The sequence below is a fragment of the Hemicordylus capensis genome, chromosome 6 (genome assembly GCF_027244095.1).
Source record: "Hemicordylus capensis ecotype Gifberg chromosome 6, rHemCap1.1.pri, whole genome shotgun sequence".
In the NCBI taxonomy this organism is placed as follows: domain Eukaryota; kingdom Metazoa; phylum Chordata; class Lepidosauria; order Squamata; family Cordylidae; genus Hemicordylus; species Hemicordylus capensis.
In genome coordinates, this window is record NC_069662.1 from 1,838,089 (window position 1) to 1,862,175 (window position 24,087).

Consider the following 24,087-nt stretch of genomic DNA (forward strand, 5'->3'; position numbering starts at 1 on the left):
ATTCGTTATGGGTCTTCCTCCAGCATTGCTCTAGCCGTCGTCTGATTTGGTTCATTGCCCCAAGCTCAAAGGAGAACCAAGGAGCAAAACAGGCTCCACCAAGCCAGGGAAGGCATTTAGGAGTGACCATGTCAATAGCCCGGGCTGTCTTCATGTTCTAGAGATTCAACAGGACTTCGACAATGTCACCAGTTTTGGACACTGGAAATTCCCCGAGGGCTGTCTGGAAGCTGAATGGATCCATAAGCCTCCCGGGGTGGACCGCTCTAGTTGGTCCACCCCCACTGCAGAGGCTGGTTGAAGCAGCCAACCTAAACATTTGGCGTTAGTAGGAGAAGCTTCCTACGCTAATTTGAGAGCTGGGTGTGTTCCCGATTTTTGATCGTGTGTTAGATAAAAGCACGGCAGGATGTGGAGACATAGATTGTCAGTGAAGCCCCAGCCGGATTGGGCGGGTGTGGCCTGCCCAGATTCTGCCCCCAGCCTCTGCACAAGGTAGGCAAGAAGATCACCTGATGCAGCTGGGGCTTGACTGACGATCCCGCTCCCTGCCTTGCTTTCATCTAACACGTGATCGGAAACCAGAAGGGCGCCCAGCTCTTGAATTAAGGTAGGCGGCATCTCCTACTTCAACTATGACTGTGAGGACAGACCCCGTGTCTAGTATAACCATTCAGTGACTCTATGGGGAGTTCAGGAGCCGATCCGCTAGTGGTCCACACCATGATAAGGCTTTTAGAAGTTCTGTTGGAAGACCTCATTTCCATGTGCTTCCCAAATGGAAAGCCAGTGGGGACGAATCTTTCATTTATAACCTTGACTGAAATCAGCAATTAAGCCATGGACACAAAGGCTTTGATCCTATCCATGTTCCCCAGGCTGTAAGCTCCACCGAATGCTGCCGGGCTCTGAAACAAAATGGGATTTCCCGAGTAAATGTGCATTGGATTGGGCCCCCAAAGCATGACTCTGGGTGGACACAACCAAATTCTCCAGGAAGTTTTCCACATTTAATTCGCGTCTCCTCTGGAATGGAGGTGTGCATTCATGTGTTGGCCAAATTTACCCCAAAGTCCCTGTGAGTTGTTGGGGAGCACATCACATACAATTTGGGTTTTTCACTGCGTGTTAGAGTGTAGCCTGATGTATAAATGGGGTAAAAAAACCAACCACTTTTTGCGTCGGTTTTTTGGGGCAACTTGGAACTCGCAGTAAAGCCTCCCAGTAAACCAAATGCATGTTGTCTGGGAAAGCTCCCGGCCTCGTGGCTCCGTTGGCGGGTCTTTGATGCCAAAGCAAGAGACAGAATCCTTCAGGGCGGAGGAAGAGAGGGCTCACGGGAAGGGATGCTCAGGGGGTAGATGGAAGCTGGCATCCAGGAAGATGCTGAGGGTGCCGATCGTGGTGAAAATGATGAAGATCCAAAAGAAGAGGCGGTCCACTACGATAGCCACATATTCCCAGTCTTCTTTCAGCTGGGAGAGGGAAGACAGAAGCAGACACGGATGAGAGAGGCCAGGAAGAGACCCAGAGACCCAGGGAAGGGGGCTCGTACCCCTTGGGATGCCCCTGAGTGGCGCTGGAGGTTCAAGTGGCACCCCTAGACCACTTTGCGCTCATCGAGATAGGGTGGGATTCTGATGGGAAGTTCTCCTGCACCAGAGCATGGCCCAGGGAGTCACACCCCATGGTCTGTCTGGTCTGCAGGGAGGGAAGCTGGTCTAGTGGTAGCAAGCATGGCTTGTCCCTTTTGCTAAGCAGGGTCTGCCCTGGTTTGCATTTGCATATGGATACCACATATCTGCAGTGTAAGCTGTTCCCCTCAGGGGATGGAGCCGCTCTGGGAAGAGCATCTAGGTTCCCAGTGCCCTCCCTGGCAGCATCTCCAACGAGATAGGGCTGAGAGAGATTCCTGCCTGCAACCTTGGAGAAGCCGCTGCCAGTCTGTGAAGACAATCCTGAGCTAGATGGACCCAGGGTCTGACGCGGCAGAAGACCGCTTGCAGTGTCCCAAGGTCTCTCTCACTGAGCACTGCCCCCAGACCCACTGCCTGGAGGAAAAGGCCGCTCCTGCGGGAGACCCTTTTCCCGCTCCCACCGTCTGGGGGTGTGACGGGCAGGGTGGCAGCCCCCCTATGCCCCCCCCCCAACTCACTGCACTGTAGTCATCCTGTTCCTGCAGTTGCTCGGCAATGTACGTGATGGCGTTGATCGCTGACTTCAGGTCTGGTGGGAGGGCAAGGCAGTGGCTGGGGCCCTCAATGAATTTCTTCATGTCCAGGCTGAAGGCCTCCGGTTGAAACCTTGCAAGGGCGAAGCCACCACCAATTTAACAAGCACCCCTTTGCGGAGGCCGAGCAGAAGCTCTCCACCACCAGGGGGCGCCCAAGGCAAACGGAGCTCCAGCTCCCATTCCTTTCGATGGGGTCTCCACCCCATGCAAATGTCCAGAGCCCCAAATATATTTTAAAAAGACAACATTCAAAACTATCTGATGAGGGTGGGCTTCCCTGCTAGGGGCAGCCTCTTCCCCCCTGCAGGCTAGGGAAGCCTCCGCCAGCAGTGGCCGGTTCTGACGAGCCGGGGTGGGTGGGGTGAGGCCATAGGAGGCGCAGCCATCTCTGGTTCCCCGGCAGTGTGAGTGCCTCTGTTTCTCCCATCCTACCCTGTGTTAAGGAGAGCCCCCCCTGCTGCTGCCCACAGGCCAGTCATCCGTCAGCCTGAGGAGTGGCAGGGAGGAGAGCTGGTCTGGTGGCAGCCAGCCTGACTTGTCCCCTGAGCTAAGCAGGGTTGGCTCTGGTCCCATATGGAGGGGAGACTAGAAGTTGTTGGAAAGATAAAGGACTTTGCGCGGTCTCTTGTCTCAGACCGTGGAGGACAGACTAGTAAGTCAGAGGGCTAGAGGGTCAAGACATTTGTCATCACTTCTCCACTGCTCTGATGCTATTCCTTTGAAATGTAGATTGCTAATCTCAGGGGATTCAATTTCCTCCCCCCCCCCCACCTGCCCGCCTACCTTGCAACATGGCAAGTTCCTCTCCCTGCACCAAATGTGCAGAGAGGATGCAGAATCCATCTGCTTCTAGCTAGATAGATAGATTAGAGATCCTAACTCCTCACTTTCCTATCTAGAATGGAGTTCCTTAATAAATGCCTTTTATATTGATTTGAAACTATGAATTGGCTCCAAGTTACTTTACTCTCAGGATACACGCATGCCTAACTAAACTACCGCTGTGTTGTGCCTCTGTGCACTCTGCTATATTGAGAAAGGGATTCTCTCACCACAGAGAATTTCCAACAGAAGTGTGAGCAGCACTGTCAGAGATTCCCCTCAGCAGGGATGGAGCCGCTCTGGCAAGAGCCTCTACACGCTTGCATGCAGAAGGTTCCAAGTCCCCTCCCTGGCAGCATCTCCAAGAGAGGGCTGAGAGAGATTCCTGCCTGCAACCTTGGAAGGGCCGCTGCTGCCAGTCTGTGCAGACAATACTGAGCTAGCTGGACCAAGGGTCTGACTCAGTCTATGGCAGCTTCCTAAGTTCCTATGCAGGCAGTGCAGATCTCGTTAATGGGAGTGGGGCGAGATGGGAGAAACAGGCAGCCGAGCCTCGTATGCACCCCCCCCACACACACAAGGGCTCGCAGTCTAAAAAAGAAACACAAGACAGACCCCAGCAACAGCCACTGGCGGGATGTTGTGCTGGGGATGGAGAGGGCCAGTTGCTTCCCCCCTGCTCACTAAAGAAGGTGTCTCTTGGCTCAGATAGGGGAATACTGGCCTCCCTTTCCACGCATTTCTTGCTGTTTCTTGGCACGGGGTGGGGGCACTTTCTTCTGCCCCTGCTCCTTTCTCCCCCCCCCCCGTGCCCAAGTGCCCCCCTGCTGGCTCAGGACCTCACCTGTTAGGCTTGGGAAAGAGGAAGTCGTAGGTGGGGGCCCGGATAAAATATTCGTCCGTGCGGCGGTTGTTTTTCACGGTGACCTCCTGCTTGGGGGGCGGGGGGTTGAGGGCGGGTTCCACCTTTGGGCGCCGCAGGCCAAGATATCGGGGGAGCTTGTGGATAAAAATCTAGAGAAGGAGGGAGAGAATACAGCTTTAGGATGCTTTCCTACATTCTACATTTCTGAAGGGTGGCTGGAGGCCATTCTTAGCATTGCCTTGAATCCGGAGAGTTAAAATAACTCGATGGACCAGGAAAGGTGGAGCCACGCATCCAAGAGTTTCAGTGCCACCACAAAAAAGGCCCCGCTGCCCCTCCATCAGCAGAGGAGGACGAAGCAAGACCCCCCTGATAATGAGCTCCATGGTTTGGGCAAGTTCAGTGGGAGGCAGTGGCACCATGTCTACACTGCACACGTAAACCAGTTTAAAATCTGTTTCAAAGGCTTGAAACCCCAACAGGTGGCTCTCAGTGCTAGTATGAAATCTCAGCTCTCAAGTTTTTTCTTTGGGGGCAGGGCGGGACCAGACATGGCAATTGTGGCAGAGTCAAACTGGCTTCCATTTGTTGTGTAGATGGGACCTGGTTTCACAATCGTTGCCTTGAACGTCTTACCATGTGAGAAGGGAGAAAACAGAAAGCACGATGTGGACTGGGGGACTCCCAACCATGGGTCCTCAGATATTGTTGGACTACAGCTCCCATCACCCCCAGCCAAAGACCACTGGAGATGGGGATGATGGGAGCTGTAGTCCACCAACATCTGGGGACCAGTAGCTTGGATGGCTTGAAGAAGGGTTTAGACAAATTCATGGAGAGGATAGGTCCAATAATGGCTACTAGTCTGGTGGCTATAGGCCACCTCCAGCCTCAGAGGCAGGATGCCTCTGAATTCCAGTTGCAGGGGAGCAACAGCAGCAGGAGAGAGGGCATGCCCTCACCCCCTGCCTGTGAGCTTCTCAGAGGCATCTGGGGGGCCACTGTGTGAAACAGGGTGCTGGACTAAATGGGCTTCCTTGGGCTTGAGGAGAAGAGAGCTGGTCTTGTGGTAGCCAGCATGATGTGTCCCCTTAGCTAACCCTGGTTGCATTTGAATGGGAGACTAGAAGTGTGAGCAGCACTGTAAGATCTTCCCCTCAGGGGATGGAGCCACTCTGGGAAGAGCATCTAGGTTCCAAGTTCCCTCCCTGGCAGCATCTCCAAGACAGGGCTGAGAGAGACTCCTGACTGCAACCTGGGAGAAGCCGCTGCCAGTCTGTGAAGACAATACTGAGCTAGATGGACCGATGATCTGACTCAGTATATGGCAGCTTCCTATCTTCCTATGTCACTTCTGAAGACCCATGGTGGATCAGGATCCCATAAAAACAAGAAAAGCCCTGCTGGATGAGACCAAAGGCCCCTCTAGTCCAGCAGCCTCGTCTTCAGAGGTATACTGCCTCTGAACTTGGAAGTTCCATCAGAGCCATTTATAGACCTCTCCCCACGCCCACCCCATTCCCTTTCCTGCGGCCCCAACCCATCCCAGAGAGCCAAGCCATACCTGCCTCACCCAGAAGGGCATCTCATGGGTGTTGGGGGAGCGGTGGTGGAGGTTGAGGTCCACCACGCTGAGGATGACTGAGAAGGTCACCAGGATCATGGTGAACATGAGGTACTTGACGATGATGGGCACGGCCAGGGACGTCTCTGGCACTTTGTCGGCCAGCAGGAGCAGGAAAACGGTCAGGGTGAGCAGCGCAAAGATGGAGAGGGTCATTTTTTCTCCTATGTGGGGTGGCAATCGGGAAGACTGTCAGGCAGGGGGTTCTCAGCCGTGGGTCCCCAGAGCTTCTTGGACTCCAACTCCCATCATCCCCAGACACAACGGGGAGAGCTGGTCTGGTGGTAGCCAGCCTGACTTGCCCCCTTAGCTAAGCAGGGTCCACCCTGGTTGCATCTGAATGGGAGACTAGAAGTGTGAGCACTGGAAGAGATTCCCCTCAGGGGATGATGGAGCCGCTCTGGGAAGAGCAGAAGGTTCCAAGTTCCCGTCCTGGCAGCATCTCCAAGATAGGGCAGAGAGAGATCCCTGCCTGCAGCCTTGGAGAAGCTGCTGCCAGTCTGGGTAGACAAAACTGAGCTAGATGGATCATGGGACTGACTTGGTAGAAGGCAGCTTCCTTTCTTCATATAGGGATGATGGCAGTTGTATTCCAACAACCTTTGGGGACTCAAAGCTGAGAACCCCTGTTGGAAGAGAATACAGGAAAAAAACCCAAGTTTTTGGCAAGCTGGAACAGCTGAGTTTTTGGTTTGAGGAACTTACCGGCATCCGGTGGGAGGTAGAAGACGAAGATGGCCAAGATTGTGATCAGGATGCAAGGGATGATGACGTTGATGAGGTAGAAAAGGGGCTTGCGACGGATGATGAGGTAGAAAGTGATGTCCTCGTACAGCGGGTCTCCGGGGATGGTATTTTTGCGGGATGGCTTGTGCTGGATTTCCCACTGTCCATTGTCTGCAGAAGGACGGAAGCACCATGGGCCAGCCGTGAACATGAGAACAGCCCTGCTGGATCAGGCCCAAGGAGGGCCATCCAGTCCAGCCTCCTGTTCCACACAGTGGCCCACCAGCTGCCTCTGAGAAGCCCACAGGCAGGGGGTGAGGGCAAGCCCTCTCTCCTGCTGATGTTGCTCCCCTGCAACTGGGATTCAGAGGTGGCCTGTAGATTAGTAGCCATGGATAGACCTGTCTTCCATGAATATGTCTAAGCCCCTTTTAAAGCCATCCAGGTTGGGGCCATCCAAACCCTGGGGCAGAGAATTCCACAGGTTAATGATGCACTGTGTGGAAAAAGTATTTCCTTCTGCCGGTCCTAAAATTCCCAGCCTTCAGTTTCATGGGATGACCCCGGGTTCTAGAGTTGTGAGAGAGGCAGAAAAAGTTCTCTCTGTCCACTCTCTCCACACCATGCATCATTTTATACAGCTCAATCATGTCTCCCCTCAGTCGCCTCCTTTCCAAATGAAAGAGCCCCCGATGCTGTAGCCTTGCCTCCTAAGGAGGGAGGGACTACAAATTCCATCATCCCTAGTTATTGGCTGGGGGTGATGGGAGCTATAGTCCAACAGCAGCTGGAGGCAGAGGTGCACCTAGGTCATTTGGGAGCCTGAACCTAAAGGCCTTTGGAGTCCCCCCCTTCCTCCCTCCCCTCTGACACATGTGGGTTCTGGAGGGCACAAACAGCAACTGAACTCGCAAGAATGCAAGCATAAAAATGGGGAACTATTTCTGCAAATATGCATTAGCAGAAACATTTCAACACACCACTGGACATCTTCCCATCCCACGTATTTCTTTCTCCACTACCCCCTCGGTCTCTAGAGCGGGTAAGTCCAGGGGTAAAAGTGCCTCTGGCTCTCCTCTGGGTTGAGGTTGTGCAGCCTGGCCCTAGCAGGACGTACGTGAGGTCTCCATCTTGGCTGCCATTTTGTTTGTTGGGTGTATTGGGAAAGAAAGTTTGGGGTTTGTTTGTTTTTTAACATTTTATATCCCGCTCTTCCTCCAAGGAGCCCAGAGCAGTGTACTACATACTTAGGTTTCTCCTCTCAATAACCCTGTGAAGTAGGCTAGGCTGAGAGAGAAGTGACTGGCCCAGAGTCACCCAGCAAGTCTCATGGCTGAACGGGGATTTGAACCCGGATCTCCCCGGTCCTAGTCCAGCACTCTAACCACCACACCATGCTGGCTCGCTCAAGGTTGAGAACAGGGAGAAGCAGAAGCTGGGAGGTTCCCAAGCCTCATGTTTCCTGTGTGGGTGTGAGAGATGGAAGGTGTCATGGGGTCCAAAGACCCCGGGTTAAATACTACATGTATGCAGAGACTGGAGAAAAGGAGGGGGGGCGAATGAGAATGAGGAAGGCCCCAGGACTTTGCTAAGGCCCCCTCTTCTTGACGATGGGAGAAAAGTCCTGGCACTAAGTCTATGTGAACCTCAGTAGCGGAGGAGAGCAGTGTCCCCTCTAACGGAATTCCAGATGTTGCTGACTACAACTCCCATAATTCCCAGCCAAAGGTCATCACAGCTGTGGATTCTGGGCGTTGTAGTCAACAACATCTGGAATTCCCTGCTAGAGGGAATGCTGGAGGAGAGCTGGTCTTGTGGCAGTGAGCATGGATTGCTCCCTTTGCTAAGCAGGGCCTGCCTTGGCTTGCATTTGGATGGGAGACTACATGTGAACACAGTAAGATATTCCCCTTAAGGGTTGGGGCTATAGCGCAGTGGAAGAGCATCTGAAGGTCCCAGGTTCCCTCCCTGGCAGCATCTCCAAGATTGGGCTGTGAAAGACTCCTGCCTGAAACCTTGGAGAGCTGCTGCCAGACAGTGCACACAATCCTGAGCTAGATGGACCAAGGGTCTGACTCAGTATATGGCAGCTTCCTGTGTTGGTACAAATCCATTATGCCCACCCCTGCGAGAGGAAACGAGAGAGGCGTCCACAGCTGGCCGTGTGTGTGTGTGTGTGAGAGAGATTGAGAGAGAGATATGCAAGCCCAGGTCCCCTTGCCATGCCCCTTCTGGCCATTTCTCACCGATAAATGTGCTCTCGTGTATGACGATTTCCTTCAGCTCCTCCCCGTCCTCTTTGAGTGGGTGCAGAAGGTTGACCTCAGAGGAGTCGTAAGTGTACGAGCGGAAGACCATCGTGCAGTTCTGCCAGTCAAAGGGGAAGTAGGTGACCTGCAAGAGGGAGAGAGGGAGGGAGAGAAGAGAGTTCAGGGAGCAGAGCCTCTGGCCACACAGCGCCTCCCATCAGGGGCGTATCTATGGTGGGGCAGGCAGGGCACGTGCCCTGGGCGCCACTTGAAGGGGGGCACATATTCTTAAAATTAATTTTTAAAAAAAAAAATAGCCACCAAAAACAAAATGGCCACTGCACATGCTCAAATGGCCTCTGTGAGGCCCTAGGACATGCCAGGCCTCGCAGAGGCCATTTGAGCATGCACGGTGGCCATTTTGTTTTCAGTGGCCATTAAAAAACCCACAATTATTTTAAAAAATGGCCACTGCACATGCTCAAATGGTCTCTGCGAGGCCCTAGAGGCCAACAGTGGGAGGGGTAACCTTTGCAGACACCCCCCCAGCCTATAGGAAGCGCCCCAAAGGGGCTACAGGTAAAAAATAATAATTTAATATAATATAAGTCACTGTACACATATTCAGTTTGGCACTATGTACAGAGAATCAGGGCTTGTGAATACTGAGCTGAAGCTTATGAGCTAGGATTGTATTCATTTGCTCTTACTTTGCTTATGATAAGTGAGTTAAATGTGGTGACTTAAAAATATGGTTATTAATGGTGAGTTTGTCTTTGAATCAGTGTGAAATTCTTAGTATTAAGGCCCACTGGGAGTTTCTTGCTCTCTTTCTCTCAATTTAACTGTCTTTCTGGAATACTAGAATAAACTCCAAGCAGTGACACAGTTTACTCTGCATATCCTTTAATTATTTTCAGAGTATCTGGGAAAAGTCAAATTCTACATTTATTTTTAAAACTTATGTAATAGTGATGCTTCAATGCATAGTAGAGAATTAGACAAGCACTTCTGTTTAGTTTTCCAAGTATACCTCCACATAGTCTTTGGGTATTTCATGAGCCCCAGCATACTGAAATGTTTAGTTTTCCAGCATTTTTTGGTCTGGCTACGTCCACTGCTAAACAGTTTTTGAAATTTTAAAAGATTAATGAGCTTGACTTATATTTTTCAGCTGATATTATAGTAAAGTTATCTGAAAGATGGGTGTCAGATGTTTGGACAGGGGGCGCAATTTCAGTGCTTGCCCTAAGTGCTATTTTCCCTAGATACGCCTCTGCCTCCCGTCCATTTATGGCAGGGGTGGTCGTGCAGAGGCCTTTTTGCTGCTATTGGACTACAACTCCCATCTGCAGCTGAGGATGATGGGAATTGTAGTCCAACAGCAGCTGGGGAGCCTCAGGGGGGCCACTCCGGGCGCACGCGTGGCATCCCTTCCCACCACTTCTGTTTTCAAACGCATTGATGCTCTTCATCAGAAGTTGTGTCCAAATGCTGGTACCTTTTGTAGAGGACTAAAATCAATAAGCAGTTTATTGTAGAGGACTAAAATCTAACAAACAGTTCTTTCAGAGGTACCTTTTGCAGAGGACTACACTGTAGTACGTGATGGTTACAGACAGGGCCCGAGGAGGGAGACCCTGAACTGCCAAGTCTGCGATTAATCTGGGCATCTCTCTTCTGAGCTATATATTTAGAGAACCTTTATTTATTTATTTATATTATTTGTTTATATTATTTATATTATTTATTCTATTTCTATTCCACCCTTCCAAAAATGGCCCAGGGCATTTATGGCCAGGGTTCTCAGGCTGGGGTCCCCAGATGTTGCTGGACTACCATCATCCCCTGCCACAAGGCTGGGGATGATGGGAGCTGTATTCCAACACCACCTGGGAACGAAGGGGTGCTGACAGGAGGATTCCTGCCTTGTTAGAGAAGGATGTCCAGGGATTTTGTACCAGGCTGTGCTTGGCCACAGTGGACCCTCCATTGCAGATGTGGGAGTAGCGAGTGGCCGGCCAGATCCCCGCCCAAACGAGCTCGGCTGCGTGCTCCCATGATAGCCCATTTGTCTTCCGCACAGGAGGAGGAGATAGAGGTCATTTGGAAGACTTCATTAGCAGTCAGAAGCTTTTAAAGTGATAAATGATCAGCCAGATTATCAGCCATACCCAAGGCTGGACTGAATGGATGGAGATTTGGGGAAGAGAGCTGGTCTGGTGGTAGCAAGTGTGAATTGCCCCCTTTGCTAAGCAGGGCCCACCCTGCCAGAGGCGTATCTAGGGAAAATAGCGCCTAGGGCAAGCACTGAAATTGTGCCCCCTGTCCAAACATCTTACACCCATCTTTCAGATAACTTTACTATAATATCAGCTGAAAAATATAAGTCAAGCTCATTAATATTTTAAAATATCAAAAACTATTTAGCAGTGGACGTAGCCAGACCAAAAAATGCTGGAAAACTAAACATTTCAGTATGCTGGGGCTCATGAAATACCCAAAGACTATGTGGAGGTGTACTTGGAAAACTAAACAGAAGTGCTTGTCTAATTCTCTACTATGCATTGAAGCATCACTATTACATAAGTTTTAAAAATAAATGTAGAATTTGACTTTTCCCAGATACTCTGAAAATAATTAAAGGATATGCAGAGTAAACTGTGTCACTGCTTGGAGTTTATTCTAGTACTTCAGAAAGACAGTCAAAATGAGAGAAAGAGAGCAAGAAACTCCGACTGGGCCTTAATACTAAGAATTTCACACTGATTCAAAGACAAACTCACCATTAATAGCCATATTATTAAAACTTATCACAAGAAGCAAAGTAAGAGCAAATGAATACAATCCTAGCTCATAAGCTTCAGCTCAGTATTCACAAACCCTGATTCTCTGTACATAGTGCCAAACTGAATATGTGTACAGTGACACACACACACACACACACACACACACACACACACACAGATATAGATATAGATATATAGATATATATACACACACACACACACATACACATACACACATACACCTGTAGCCCCTTCGGGGGGCTTCCTAAAGGCCTTGGGGGGGTGTCTGCAAAGGTTCCCCCCCCCTCGCTGGCCTCTAGAGCCTTGCAGGGACCATTTGAGCATGTGCGGTGGCCATTAATTTTTTTTAAAAAAATGGCCGCTGAAAACAAAATGGCCACCGTGCATGCTCAACTGGCTTCTGCAAGGCCTGGCATGGACTAGGGCATCACAGAAGCCAGCATGCGCGGTGGCTATTTTGTTTTCCGCAGCCATTTTTTAATTTTTAAAAATGGCGCCCCCTTCAAGTGGCGCCCGGAGCACGTGCCCTGCCTGCCCTATCCTAATGCTTTGCATTAGGATGAGAGACTCCATGTGTGAGCACTGGAAGAGATTCCCCTCAGGGGATGGGGCCGCTCTGGGAAGAGCAGAAGGTCCCAAGTTCCCTCCCTGGCATCATCTCCAAGAGAGGGCTGAGAGAGATTCCTGCCTGCAGCCTTGGAGAAGCCGCTGCCCGTCTGTGCAGACCAGGCCTGCTCCACTTTGGTTGTCCTGCAGAAGTTGGCTTATGACTCCCATAATCCTTAGCTATTGGCCACTGTGGCTGGGGATTATGGGAGTTGTAGTCCGAAAACATCTGCGCGGCCAAAGTTGAGCCGACCTGTAAACAGTGCTGCTGAGCTAGATGGTTCGACTCAGTAAATGGCAGCTTTCTGTATTTCAAGCTGTGCAAACCTTAGAAGACCTGATTGCATGATAAAACAGGTCAGACGCCCCACCCCAGCACGTCTGCTGCCCTGCTCACTGTTACAGCAGCTTTCGTCTGAAGAGATGGATGCTGCTTAGGAACACAGGAAGCTGCCATATATTGAGTCAGACCATCGATCTATCTAGCTCAGTACTGGCCACACAGACTGGCAGCGGCTTCTCCGAGGTTGCAGGCAGGAGTCTCTCCCAGCCCTTTCTTGGAGATGCTGCCAGGGAGGAACCTTCTGCTCTTCCCAGAGCGGCTCCATCCCCTAAGGGGGGAATATCTTGCTGAGCTCACACTTCTAGTCTCCCATTCAGATGCAGCCAGGGTGAACCCTGCTTAGCTAAGGGGGCAAGTCAGGCTGGCTGCCCCAAGACCAGCTCTCCTCCCTTGTAACCTGACGATGGGTGTTAGTGTGAACTGAGCCTTTGTCTCACAAAATCTCAAATAAAATATACAGTTCTTTCTCCACAGATTTATAAACCCATTATGATACATAATTGTCTAGCCCAGGGGAACCCCCTGGCTAGCCATATAAGTCTATTTCTGTCTTAGCAGAACAATCACCTCTGTTTCTGAGCCTTTCCCCGCTTTCCCCTTTATTTTCCAACCCATTATGTCAAACTTGAAATGTATAATTCGGGGGGCATTCAGAGCCCCCCCTCTTAGGGTGGGGCCCCCTCAGCTGTGGATGACTGAGCTCCTGCCTACAGTGCCGGCAATACTGAGCAAGTCAGATCAAAGGCCTGCTCCATATGTTTAGGGCAGGGCCCCTGGCTGAGGGGCAGAGTGCCTGCTTGGCATACAGGAAGTCCCAAGTTCAGTCCTCAGTGTGTCCGGGAGCTCTCGCTCACTCTCTTTCTGAAATCTGGGAGTCAGTCGCTGCCAGTCAGAGTAGGCATGTAGGGCTAGGTAGACCAGTCGCCTGACTCACTCCATCAGGTCTCCAGCCTTACGTAACTGCTATGTTGCCCTAACTCCTCCATCCTCCATGCAACTGTCTCCTGGGTCCCTAATCTTCAGGTCCCCAGATGTGGTTGGACTACAACTCCCATCATCCCTGGCCACAACAGCCTTTGACTATTGCAGCAGGGGAGGATGGGGTTTGTATTCCAATGTCTGTGGACACAACTGAAATATGGGATGGTTTCTCAGAGGTCCCCCCTGACGAATTCATTCCAGAGCCAACCACTACAGCGGGTCCTGCTTTGCTGACATTTCAGCGGCTAGTAGTAGCCAACCAGGCCCATCGCCAGGCAAAACTCACCTGGATACTGCAGCTGCTCCTGTAGATGGCCGGTGGTTGCCACTGGACGATTCCGTCGTGACTCACTAAAACATTCACCGCCAAAGCAATATCAAAGGTACCGTCATTGCTGAATGTGAAAGACATAAAATGCAATTAACATCCTTAATGTGTGGGGGTTTTTGGGGGGGGTATTAGGATCCTCACTCCCTCCACACCTCCTCTCCTCCCTGATTTCTCCAAGATAGGACAAGATTATTATTATTATTTTTTTTTTAATAGGACAAGATTTTTTTTATTGAACCAACAAACTACCAAAGCATACAGTACGTTGCCAAAACACAATTATATACAAAGTGGTTGTTTGTACATCATATATCTACAAAGATTTACACACAAGGATTTGGAAACCCACAAGGTTATGAAGTATATGCAGGTAGTACTGTAAATCGGGGGTGGGGGATTTCAAGGCACATCAGGTAATCGGGAGGGGGGTTACGTCCGACATCCATTTCCACAATTTGTCCCATTGCTGTTTAGAAGAGATACTCTTGCCTTTTTGCACATAACCATACAAACTTTTCCAGAAGAGATTTACTGTCTCATCTGCGTGAACCTCTTGGTCGCGTCTTCCCTCCCTATTCCTATGCAGGAGCATTGCATAAATGACATACAGGTTTACTAACCTGATTACGAGGAGGGGAACATTCCAATTCCCTAGTATGAGGGCACCCGTTCCATCCGGTTTCCTTGAAGGTTTCTTTCTGGGACCTCGAAAAGAGGTTCTATCGCTCAAACCCGAGGTTAGTTCTTCCCAAGTCTGTTTTTCCAGATCAGGCCACTCTAACAGCTTGCTTACTCCCTGCCACACTCTTTTGGCTACCACACACTCTTTTAAGAAATGTGAGTGGGTTTCCCTGAATGTTTTGCCTAGCTCACTAGCTTTCTGTTTGCAGGTGATTTTAGGGCACTCTTGCTGGTCCTCTGGGAGCCATGGCTTAGCCGCATTAAGTGGTCGTACTTGATGGTATAAGCGCCACCTTGTTTCCCATAAATGCAAAGGGACTTTTTTCTCCTTAAAGAGAGCGATAAGCTGATAGGGTTGCAACAAGTACTGTGAAGTGTGGTGTTTGTAGCGTTACGTTCTAAATCAGGTTTTAAGAAACCCACTTCTAGAATCTCTCCATAAATTGTTTTCCTTAGCTGCTTAACTGAGGAGGATCCTTTAAATAGATCTGGTTCAACCTTCCATTTTAAAAGTGTGAATAACATTACCAAATCTCTCAAGTAGTCCGGGTGTTCTCTTTTTAATACTTGTGTGATATTACCATTGAAAGATCCTTTCCCCCACCATGCTATGCCCCATGCTGACTTGCGCCAATGCAGAGCGAAAAGCGAGACCCAGGTTTTTTGCAAGAGGCTGGACATATTATGGACATTCACGAAAATCCAGTTTCCAAAATTGTAGGACATGAATTCAGTTACAAAATAGGGTTGCAGGTCAGGTAGGGCTAGGCCTCCCCGCTCAACCTCCTTAAATGCTACCGCACGGGCCAAAGGGAAGGACGCTGTGTGCCATACTAGACGGAAGATCTGGCTTTCAACTCTCCGAAGGAGATCGAGTGGGGGAGGATAGACTACCTCCAGGTTATGCACCGGGGGTATCAGGTAAGTCCGGATGTAAACCGCTTTCTGGTACATGGCAAGGCTCCATTTTTTCCACATGGTGATTTTAAGCATTACTTTTTCTTCCCAATCTGTCCAATTTCCCCCCCAGACTTTTTCCTTAATCCCATATTCAATCCCCAAAATGTTTACTGTATCTACCCACTTCAGTTTGGACTCTGGGACCCCTTCGCTTTTACATTCAGAGATGGGTAGGCACGAGAGTTGCTGGTGTCCGGGGTCCATTTTAACAAATACACTTTTGTCAGCATTTAATTCTGAGCCCGAGATCTTGCCATATTCCCAGAAGATGTCTAGTATTACAGAGATTTCATTTTCATTCGATAACAGTAATGTAACATCATCGGCATGAGCTACAAATTTTTACCCTAAACTCAGTATGCGGTTTTGAGTGGACAGGTGGTTCGGCTATCCCCTCACTCTCCCTCCTCCTCCCTCCCGGGAAGATCTCGCAGGGCAGAGGGATAGAGACCGAGAGTCCTTGCAGATGGGGTTCTCTCCGAATCCTGATCAGGATCGGATCCAGGGCAAAAACATAAAGTAATGGGCTCAGTGGGCATCCTTGGCAGACACCCAAATGCAAAGTGATCAGGTCGCCCCTCCATCCATTAATCTGTGGTGTCACCTTTGCATTCGTATAGAGCAGCTGTATCCAAATAACGAATAGGGGTGGTATACCTTTAGCTTTCAACAATGTCCACAGATAATTGTGGTTCACTTTGTCAAAGGCCTTAACTTGATCCAATAAGAGGAGGTGACCTTTCCAACTTTCATTCTGTATAGAGTAAAAAAGTTTTCTCAGCAGACACAATGTGTCTGTCATCTTTCTTCCCGAGATAGCGCTTGTCTGCAAGCTGTGGACCAATTTAGGGGCCACTTTCACCAATCCAATTATTTAAGATTTTAGCAAAGATTCTGTAATCGATATTTGTGAGGGTTATCAGTCTCCAGTTTTGTGGTAAAGTGGTGTCACCTTTCTTGGGGGGGGAAATTAAGAGGCCGTCCCCAAAGGACCTATGTAAACGCCCATTGTCTAGGACAAAATTAAATAATTTTACTAAAACTGGTAGTAGCTGGTCTGCGTAAATCTTATAGAAAGGCCATGTCAGACCATCAGGCCCCGGGGCTGAAGTGTTCTTTCCCGCTGAGATAACTGCTCTGACCTCTTCTGTCGTTACAGGATGGGTCAAAGAGCTTCCCCCCCCCTCAGTGAGGGAATAGCTGAGAGAGATTCCTGCCTGCAACCTTGTAGAAGCCGCTGCCAGTCTGTGAAGACAATACTGAGATAGATAGACCAATGCTCTGACTCAGTATATGGCAGTTTCCTATGTTCCTATGTTCTTTCCCCAGCCAGGGATCCCTGCTATCAACAGCAGTGTTCCCTCAACCAGGGGATCCTGGAGGTTGCTGACTACAACTCCCACAATTCCCAGCCAAAGGCCATCACAGCTGGGGATGCTGGGAGTTGTAGTCAGCAACGTCTGGGATTCCCTGTTGGAGGGAATGCTGATCCACAGGTTTCTTCCGTCCCTCTGCTTGGCATGGAGGAGGCTGCAGGTCAACATGGCCAGCTGCCTCCACCCCAGATCCAGGCAGGGCCTTTGGAAGACTCTGAGAGGACCGGGGGCAGAATGCCCAGCACTGGCTAACGTACAACACAGCACCCCCCACCCTCTGGGAAGAGGGACACACACACACACACACACACACACACACACCTTCCGCCCCAGCCGAGAGCCCGGGGGCTGTCTGTTGCTTGCACACAAATAGCAGTAGTGTTGCTGCAGCAGCGATTGCACACCCCATAGTGTGAACACAGCGCTTGGCGGGGGCAGAAGGTGTGTGCGCCCACCCCTCTTCCGTGGACGGCGTACCGTGCTGTACGTAAGCCACGGCATTCCGTGTCAATGTGATTTGCCTCCTCAGTTTGAAAAAAATGCTTTCTCTCTCTCTCTCTCTTCGTTCTAAGACCCCAGGGTGGTTAACAACAAGATAAAACAATAAAACTCAATTAAAACAGGACAAAACACAGCTAAACATTTCAAAAGAGCAGAGACAGCTCCTTGGCCAAAAGCCTGAATAAAAAGGGCAGTCTTCACTCATACACATATAACCTTTTAAAATATATTTATATTGACATCAATAAGCCCATTCACACGTTATGTTCTACACTGGTACGACGGAAGTACAATGAATACAGGTACAGTCATTCACATGCTGAATGCAGCAGGCACAGGAGAACAATTCCTGTCTGTATCCTGCATTTGAGGGCCCTGTATACAGGTTCACTTCAAAAATGAACCCAGGTGCAGTCATTCACACAAATACGTGTGCAAGTGTACAGACATGGTGCAGCATAATGTCTGATTCGGACCATCAATATGTATTAATCAATAGAACAAAAAATATTTATATACCGCTTTTCAACAAAAGTTTCCAAAGCAGTTTTACATAGAGAAATAACAAATATATACATAAGATAAATTTAAGCAATACGTTGATAAAATGTGCAGGTCCAACAACAGGACCCCCATTGTCCACTGGAGTCAAGGATCCAGTCAGGGGAGAGGGTGGGGAAATCCAGAATACTGAAACAACTCTTGATCCTGCTTGGGTTGACGTTTCTACTTACTACTTTTACTGCCTTGAATGGGAATAATTGATCTGATTATTTCAAATACGGAACCATACTTTGGATGGGACCATCCAAGTGTGGGGCCTGGGGTGACTTCCCCCAAAAGGCAGTGTGGCAAAGCAGTTAGAGTTCAGCCATTAAACTCCATCGGTGACTCTGGGCCAGTCACTTCTCTTTCAGAGTAGCCTACCTCAAAGGGTGGTTGTGAGGATAACCGTCACCCTGTACACCGCTCTGGGCTCCTTGGAGGAAGAGTGGGAGATACATTATTTATATATAGCCCCCTTGCGCCCCCCCCCCGCAAGTTTCTGGATCCCAGTGATCAGCAGCTCCGGCCCCCATATGAGATGCATCTGTTTGCTAACAGCCCTAGACTTCCGCATAGCCACTCACTTGTTCAAAAGAACGATATCCGGGCGCCAGACGTTTTCAGAAAAAATCCGGATGGAGGTGATTCCTTGGTAGTGGGTAGGATCCCAGGTGAGGCGATAGTCCGTCCATGTCTGGTACCAGTGGAGAGAACAGTGTGTGTGCACAAGAAGCAAGAAGGAAGAGGCAGAGAGATGGCAAATATTCATGAGGTTTATGGCCCACCTTCATTTAACAAATCCAGGGGTTTTCAAGCTTGGTCCCCCAAGTGGTGTTGGACTGCAACTCCCACCAGCCTTTGGCCGTTTGGGCTGGGGATGATGGGAGTTGTAGTCCGACAGCATCTGGGGACCGAAGGCTGAGAGCCATGATCTAGATTGTAAGTCCCTTGGGGCAGGGACCTGTCTTTGCAAAGCACCCTGTCAATAAGGAATCACCATGTCCCGTTTACAGCAGCTCTGCCCGTGCCCATCCAGCTAGGGCATTGCAAAAGACTCTAAGCTTTTTAAAGGGGCTTTTGTATTTTCTTACATTCATGTTCTTTGCAACTGGGTTACCATGATTTTTAAAGTGTGCCACACTGACATCATCTAGGGTGCTTTTTGAGGTATTCTTGTAACCTGATGAGTATTCCTTTTACCTGTAACTAAAAACTGAGAGAGCCTCAGACGGGAGCTGTCTGTCGTATTTTGAATAAAGCTTTTTTCCTTTTTGTTCTTTACATTTTGCAAGCCTCTCTTAGTGGATTTTTAACTCAGGGGAAGTGGGCTTTTTATCTGGTGCAACACTCCTCAGACATTCAGCAACGGCCAGTTTTCTTACCACGTGCAGGTTTGCACATGGAAGGTTTTTTGTATACCTTTCCAGTAGGAAAAAGGAGAGTTTCCTTGGGATTTCCACCCAAGCTGGGTGGCCGGGGGTCGGATTTAAACTCTGTCGATAACTGGGTGGTGGTGGCAGCCTAGATCCTATAAAGATTATTGGAAAGTTTTGAGAGACGCCTTTGTTTGGAAAGCATAGGAGGGATGATTCAGCATTTTTCTTCCCCTCACGCCATCTTGCTCTGAGACAAAGGCTTGTAATCTACTACAGAAGCCCATTCAGACTCCTTTGCACCCACCCATGCATGATGGGTTTGTTCTGAAATAAAAGGGACCCAAACGGAACATGCCCCACTTGGTCTGGGTCCATTTTGAAAACAAATGGCCAGGAAGGAATTTCTGAACCCAGCTGAATTTTCAGCCACCCACCACTCCTGCATGCTGTGGGTTTGCAAGAAAGAAGGGCAGTCCATAGGATCTGGGAGGAGAGCTGCTGGTGTGGCAGCAAGGATGAATTGTCCCCTTTGCTAAGCAGGATCTACCCTGGTTTGCATTTGAATGGGAGACTACATGTCAACATTGTAAGGTATTCCCCTCGGGGGATGGGGCCACTCTGGGAAGAGCATCTGCATATGGAAGGTTCCAAGTTCCCTCTCTGACAGCAACTCCGAGATAAGGCTGAGAGAGACTCCTGCCTGCAACCTTGGAGAAGCCGCTGCCAGTCTGTGTAGACAATACTGAGCTAGGTGGACCAAGGGTCTGACCTGTATAAGGCAGCTTCCTATGTTTCTCCTTCCAAATGGCGATGAAAGGCACTGAATTTCTGAACGGCCATTCGGAAATTCCATGCATTGCCTTTGGAAGGAACCAGGGCTTTTCAGTGGGCATTCCTTGTCATTCATTTTAGTACATTGCCTAGAACATCTGCTTTGCATGCAGATTAGGTCCCAGGTTCCCTCCCTGGCGTCTCCAAGATAGGGCTGAGCCTGAGAGAGACTCCTGCCTGCAACCTTGGAGAAGCCCCTGCCAGTCTGGGTAGACAATACTGAGCTAGTTGGACCACCAGGGGTCTGACTCAGCAGATGGCCGCTTCCTAGGTTCCTATGACCAGAATGGGTATATCCAACTCTAGCTCAGGAGCTGTGTGCACTTCCGTAATCTGACTCTGTGTGAGTTAAAAACAAGGCCGGAGGCTTGAGGGTTTGCTAAGTCCCCGCTGGCTAGGATGAGCATGCCCTACTCCGTTTCTGTCCCTAGCTGCCAGGGAGGGAACTTGGACCCTTCTGATCTTCCCAGAGCAGCTCCGTCCCCTGAGGGGAATCTCTTCCAGTGCTGCTCACACATCAAGTCTCCCCTTCAGATGCAGCCAGGGCAGACCCTGCTTAGCTAAGGGGACCAGTCAGGCTTGCTACCATAAGATCAGCTCCCGAATTAGGGGCGAAGCCGTCTCCTACCCTCATGCTGATCGTGTGAAGAACAACTGCCCGAGAGTGCTGGGTCAGGCCAAGGCCGTGACTTTTACTCACCAGATCCATGTAGACTTTTGTAGTCAATTCTTCATTTTTTTCATCCTAAAGAGAAGGAAGCATCTCAAAGAAAACTCACCAATTGCAAGATTCCCGCAGAGAGCAGCCCTTTGACCCTGCTGCACCCAGACCCTGGTCTGCTGGCGCTTTAAGTGCAAGGGTTGACAAAGGAGTCAGCTCTCACTGCAGTCAGTGGGGCTTACTCCCAGTTCATTCAGCCTGAGAGATGTCTTGTGGGGCCAGCTCTTCTGGGCCAGCGCCCAGCCCTGGAAGCTTCTGGCTGGGAGCCCAGGAGAGCATCACAAGACCCCTGCAGTGCAGGACCAGGCCAAGGACTCTCTCGTCCAGCATCCTCTTTCCCAGAATGACCAACCCCCTCCTGACCAATCCCCTCCCTCTGAGGAGCTCAGGAATGGGGCATGTCGGCATCCGACCAGGAGGTGGGCTGCAGCCATCAAAACTAGTTTCTACTCATAGACTTTTCTTCCCGGGGCGTAGCTATAATTGAGCGAAAGGGTTCAAAGAACACGGGCCGCCAGCTCCTGAGGACCATCCAGCTCCACCCCTCCGTATTTTCTTCATTATCTCCCTCACTCTGAGGGGCCGCCAGAGAGAGGGATGAACACGGGCCCCCTCTCCCCCAGCTACACCCCTGTTTTCTTCCATGCACTTGACTACTCTCCTTATGAATACGATGGATAATTATATGTTGCTTTTCTACAAAAGTCCCCAAAGCGGTTTACATAGATATAAAATACATAAATAAAATGGCTCCCTGTCCTAAAGGGCTCACCATCTAAAAAAGAAATATAAGAGAGACACTAGCAACAGCCCCAGGAGGGATGCTGTGCTGGGAGATGGATAGGGTCAGTTGCTCTCCCCCTGCCAAATAAAGAGAATCAACACTATAAAAGATAAGATTAATTAAGATTAATAAAGATAAGATTAATAGTGTTTTAAATGGTTTTAATGCTGTTTTAAAATATTGTTTTAAAAATTTTAAATTGTTGCAATGTTTTAAACTTTTTGTTTTAACTAATGTTTTACTTTTTCTGTTTTTATTTTGTTGTCACCCGCCCAGAGATGTAAGTTTTGGATGGTATAAAAATATGTTAAATAAATAAAAGATGCCTCTTTTGTTCAGTTAGCAGGGTCATATAAATAAGCAGGGTCCTTCTAAAGTCATAGGAGGCAATGGCCATATCACCACGCCTTGCAGCAGCCAGTTCCACAGATCTGTTACATGTTTTGTGGAAGAAGCTCTCCCCTTGCTCCATCCGACATCTCCCGCCAACCAATGTGTTTGTCCTTAAGGATGAACCCAGGCCTCAGTTCTCCCACCTTTCACAAAGGAAAGCAGTCTGATCTGCAAGACCACGGCACATCCGCTGCGCTGGAGCAAAAGGCACTGGATGGTCTTTCTGCCACAGATGACACAGGCTGCCCTGTCTTGTTCTTTAAGAAGCAGACTGCACGTCCGCTGGGGGTGGGAGCAGTAGGGTGGGGGCCGCGTCCCTCCTTTGTTAGCCCCTGGTAACTTGGCAAAGAGGCACCTTTCAAAAGTGGCTATTCTCTTTATTGAGCAGTGGGAGAGCAACTGGCCCTATCCGTCCCCAGCACAAGACCTCCAGTGACTTTTGCTGGTGTCTATCTTGTGTTTCTTTTTAGATTGTGAGCCCTTTGGGGACAGGGAGCCATCTTATTTGTTTATTATTTCTCTGTGTAAACCGCTTTGGAGACTTCTGTTGAAAACCGGTATATCAATATGTGTTGTTGTTCGTTGTGAGCAGAAGCCCTTTGGCCCCCAGAGTGGCCGTGGGGCAGGCAAGCTTTTCCCCATCAGGGCTGGGAAGTTAAACCCGAGACCCTTGCCCGGCGGTCTGCCTCTCTCCCAGTGCCCCCCCCCGCCCCAGATAGCTGGGTTATTAATAGCTGGCCACAAACTTCAGCTGTTGTGTTGCTGCTGCTGCTGCTGCTGCTTCCGCCATTAACTATTCCCATCTCTCAGCCGAGGAGAGCCCAGAGAAACTGCATTGACAGCTGGCCCACCTCATCACTGCATGGGGGAAGCGACAGGCTCGCCCTTCCCTTCTCTGCACCCCTTCAGGAATTGGTTGGTGCGTCTGAGCTTAACCGTGTTAAGGGGGACAATTCAGCTCTGCTGCCCTTTGCATCCGAGGATGGGGCCCGTAGCTGAGTGGTGGAGCAGCGGCAGGAGATCCTGGGTGCAATCCCTGGCAGCATCTCCAACGGGAAAGGACTCCTGCCTGAAGCCTGGGAGAAGCCGCTGCCAGTCTGGGTAGACAATCCCAAGCTGGATGGACCAAGGGTCGGACTCAGCAGAAGGCAGCTCCCCATGTTCCTATGTTGGATTTGCCTCAGGGTACTACACAGGTGGCCAACCTGAGACTGTCCAGCTGTTGTTGGATTACGACTTCCATAATCCCCAGCTGCAGCGTGTGACAACTCCCAGAGTCCCACCATCTCCAGCAATTACGGTACCTCACCAAAGGGAAGCAGAAACTATACTGCCACCTAGAGGCAACACCTATACTGCCACCTACAGGTGGGATTCCCACTGGCTCCTGCATCGCCACGCCTTTCCCTCTACAGGGCACTCCTGGTACTGCATCCGCAGACCACATATCCACTTCCATGCCATCACTTACCAGGCTGATGAGCTGTGAGAGAGACATGCCGATCCTTACGGGGACCCTGTCAGTGATGCTGTGGGCTGGACGGACCGTCGACGTGTAATTCTCGAAGAGTTTATCCAACAGGAGGCCTTCGATTTCTGAGGCGTTCACAGCTAGAGAGAGAGAGAGAGAGAGAGAGAGAGATTGCTTTCTTCCCTTCTGTCTTTCTCTCTGCCTTTTGTTCCTTCCTTCCATCCATGTCATGCTATTTCCAAATCTCTCCTTTAAGAAAACATATTGACGTGCAGAATAATATATTTCTGGTCAAACATACTATAGATGCAGTTCCCTACTGAGCAAAACCACTCAGCATTCACAATGTACCCCAGACCCCCAAGATGCACAGCAGGACCCAGCAAACAAGCATCAGAAAACCAGGCTGAGGAAACTGTTTTGCTTTAGGAATAAGGTAAGTCACTTTTGGGTCTGCCCCAAACACAAACACCCCCCCACTACCCCGGGTGCCCTACAAGAGCAAATGCAAAGTCTGTGCTTACCTACTGAGGAGAGAGCCCAGAGGAGCCCCCAAAGCATTGCCCAGTGACCCATGGCCCACTCGTTGATCCGTACGCTCCGTGGCCTGCTGCCCTCTGCTCCGGCCTCACCACCCCCTTCTCCAAGACCAGACACAGTTTCCTTTCGGCACCAATTCCTGCCATTCAGTGGGCTGCTGAAATAGGCACAATCGTTCACTAGGGGAAGTATATAGAGTTACTGGCCGCATTTCGCAGCTGTTACGGGATTTCCGGCCTGGGCACCTGTTCCAGAGGACAGAATGTTTCCCAACCCTCTCTGGTTGCAAATCCAGCGTGGACAGCGAGGGGTTGGAA

At 49.9% G+C, this 24,087-nt stretch overlaps 1 protein-coding gene across 3 annotated transcripts; it reads right to left on the reverse strand.

Moving 5' to 3' along the window:
* Positions 1 to 1,015: 1,015 nt before the first annotated feature.
* Positions 1,016 to 23,909, reverse strand: CHRNB1 (cholinergic receptor nicotinic beta 1 subunit). Of its 3 annotated transcripts, none has more exons than XM_053262902.1 (11): positions 23,755 to 23,909; positions 23,231 to 23,370; positions 20,562 to 20,606; positions 18,239 to 18,348; positions 13,546 to 13,654; positions 8,517 to 8,664; positions 6,250 to 6,441; positions 5,485 to 5,636; positions 3,900 to 4,069; positions 2,156 to 2,303; positions 1,016 to 1,475 (listed from the first exon to the last, which is right to left on the reverse strand). In XM_053262902.1, the coding sequence occupies exons 1-11, from the start codon at positions 23,804 to 23,806 to the stop codon at positions 1,335 to 1,337; spliced, it is 1,407 nt and encodes a 468-aa protein (XP_053118877.1). In that variant the 5' UTR covers positions 23,807 to 23,909; the 3' UTR covers positions 1,016 to 1,334. The 3 variants fall into 3 exon arrangements, with proteins under 3 accessions (XP_053118877.1, XP_053118876.1, XP_053118878.1); XM_053262901.1 differs by having other exon boundaries at positions 5,485 to 5,708; XM_053262903.1 differs by lacking the exon at positions 2,156 to 2,303 and having other exon boundaries at positions 1,355 to 1,475; positions 5,485 to 5,708.
* Positions 23,910 to 24,087: the final 178 nt, after the last annotated feature.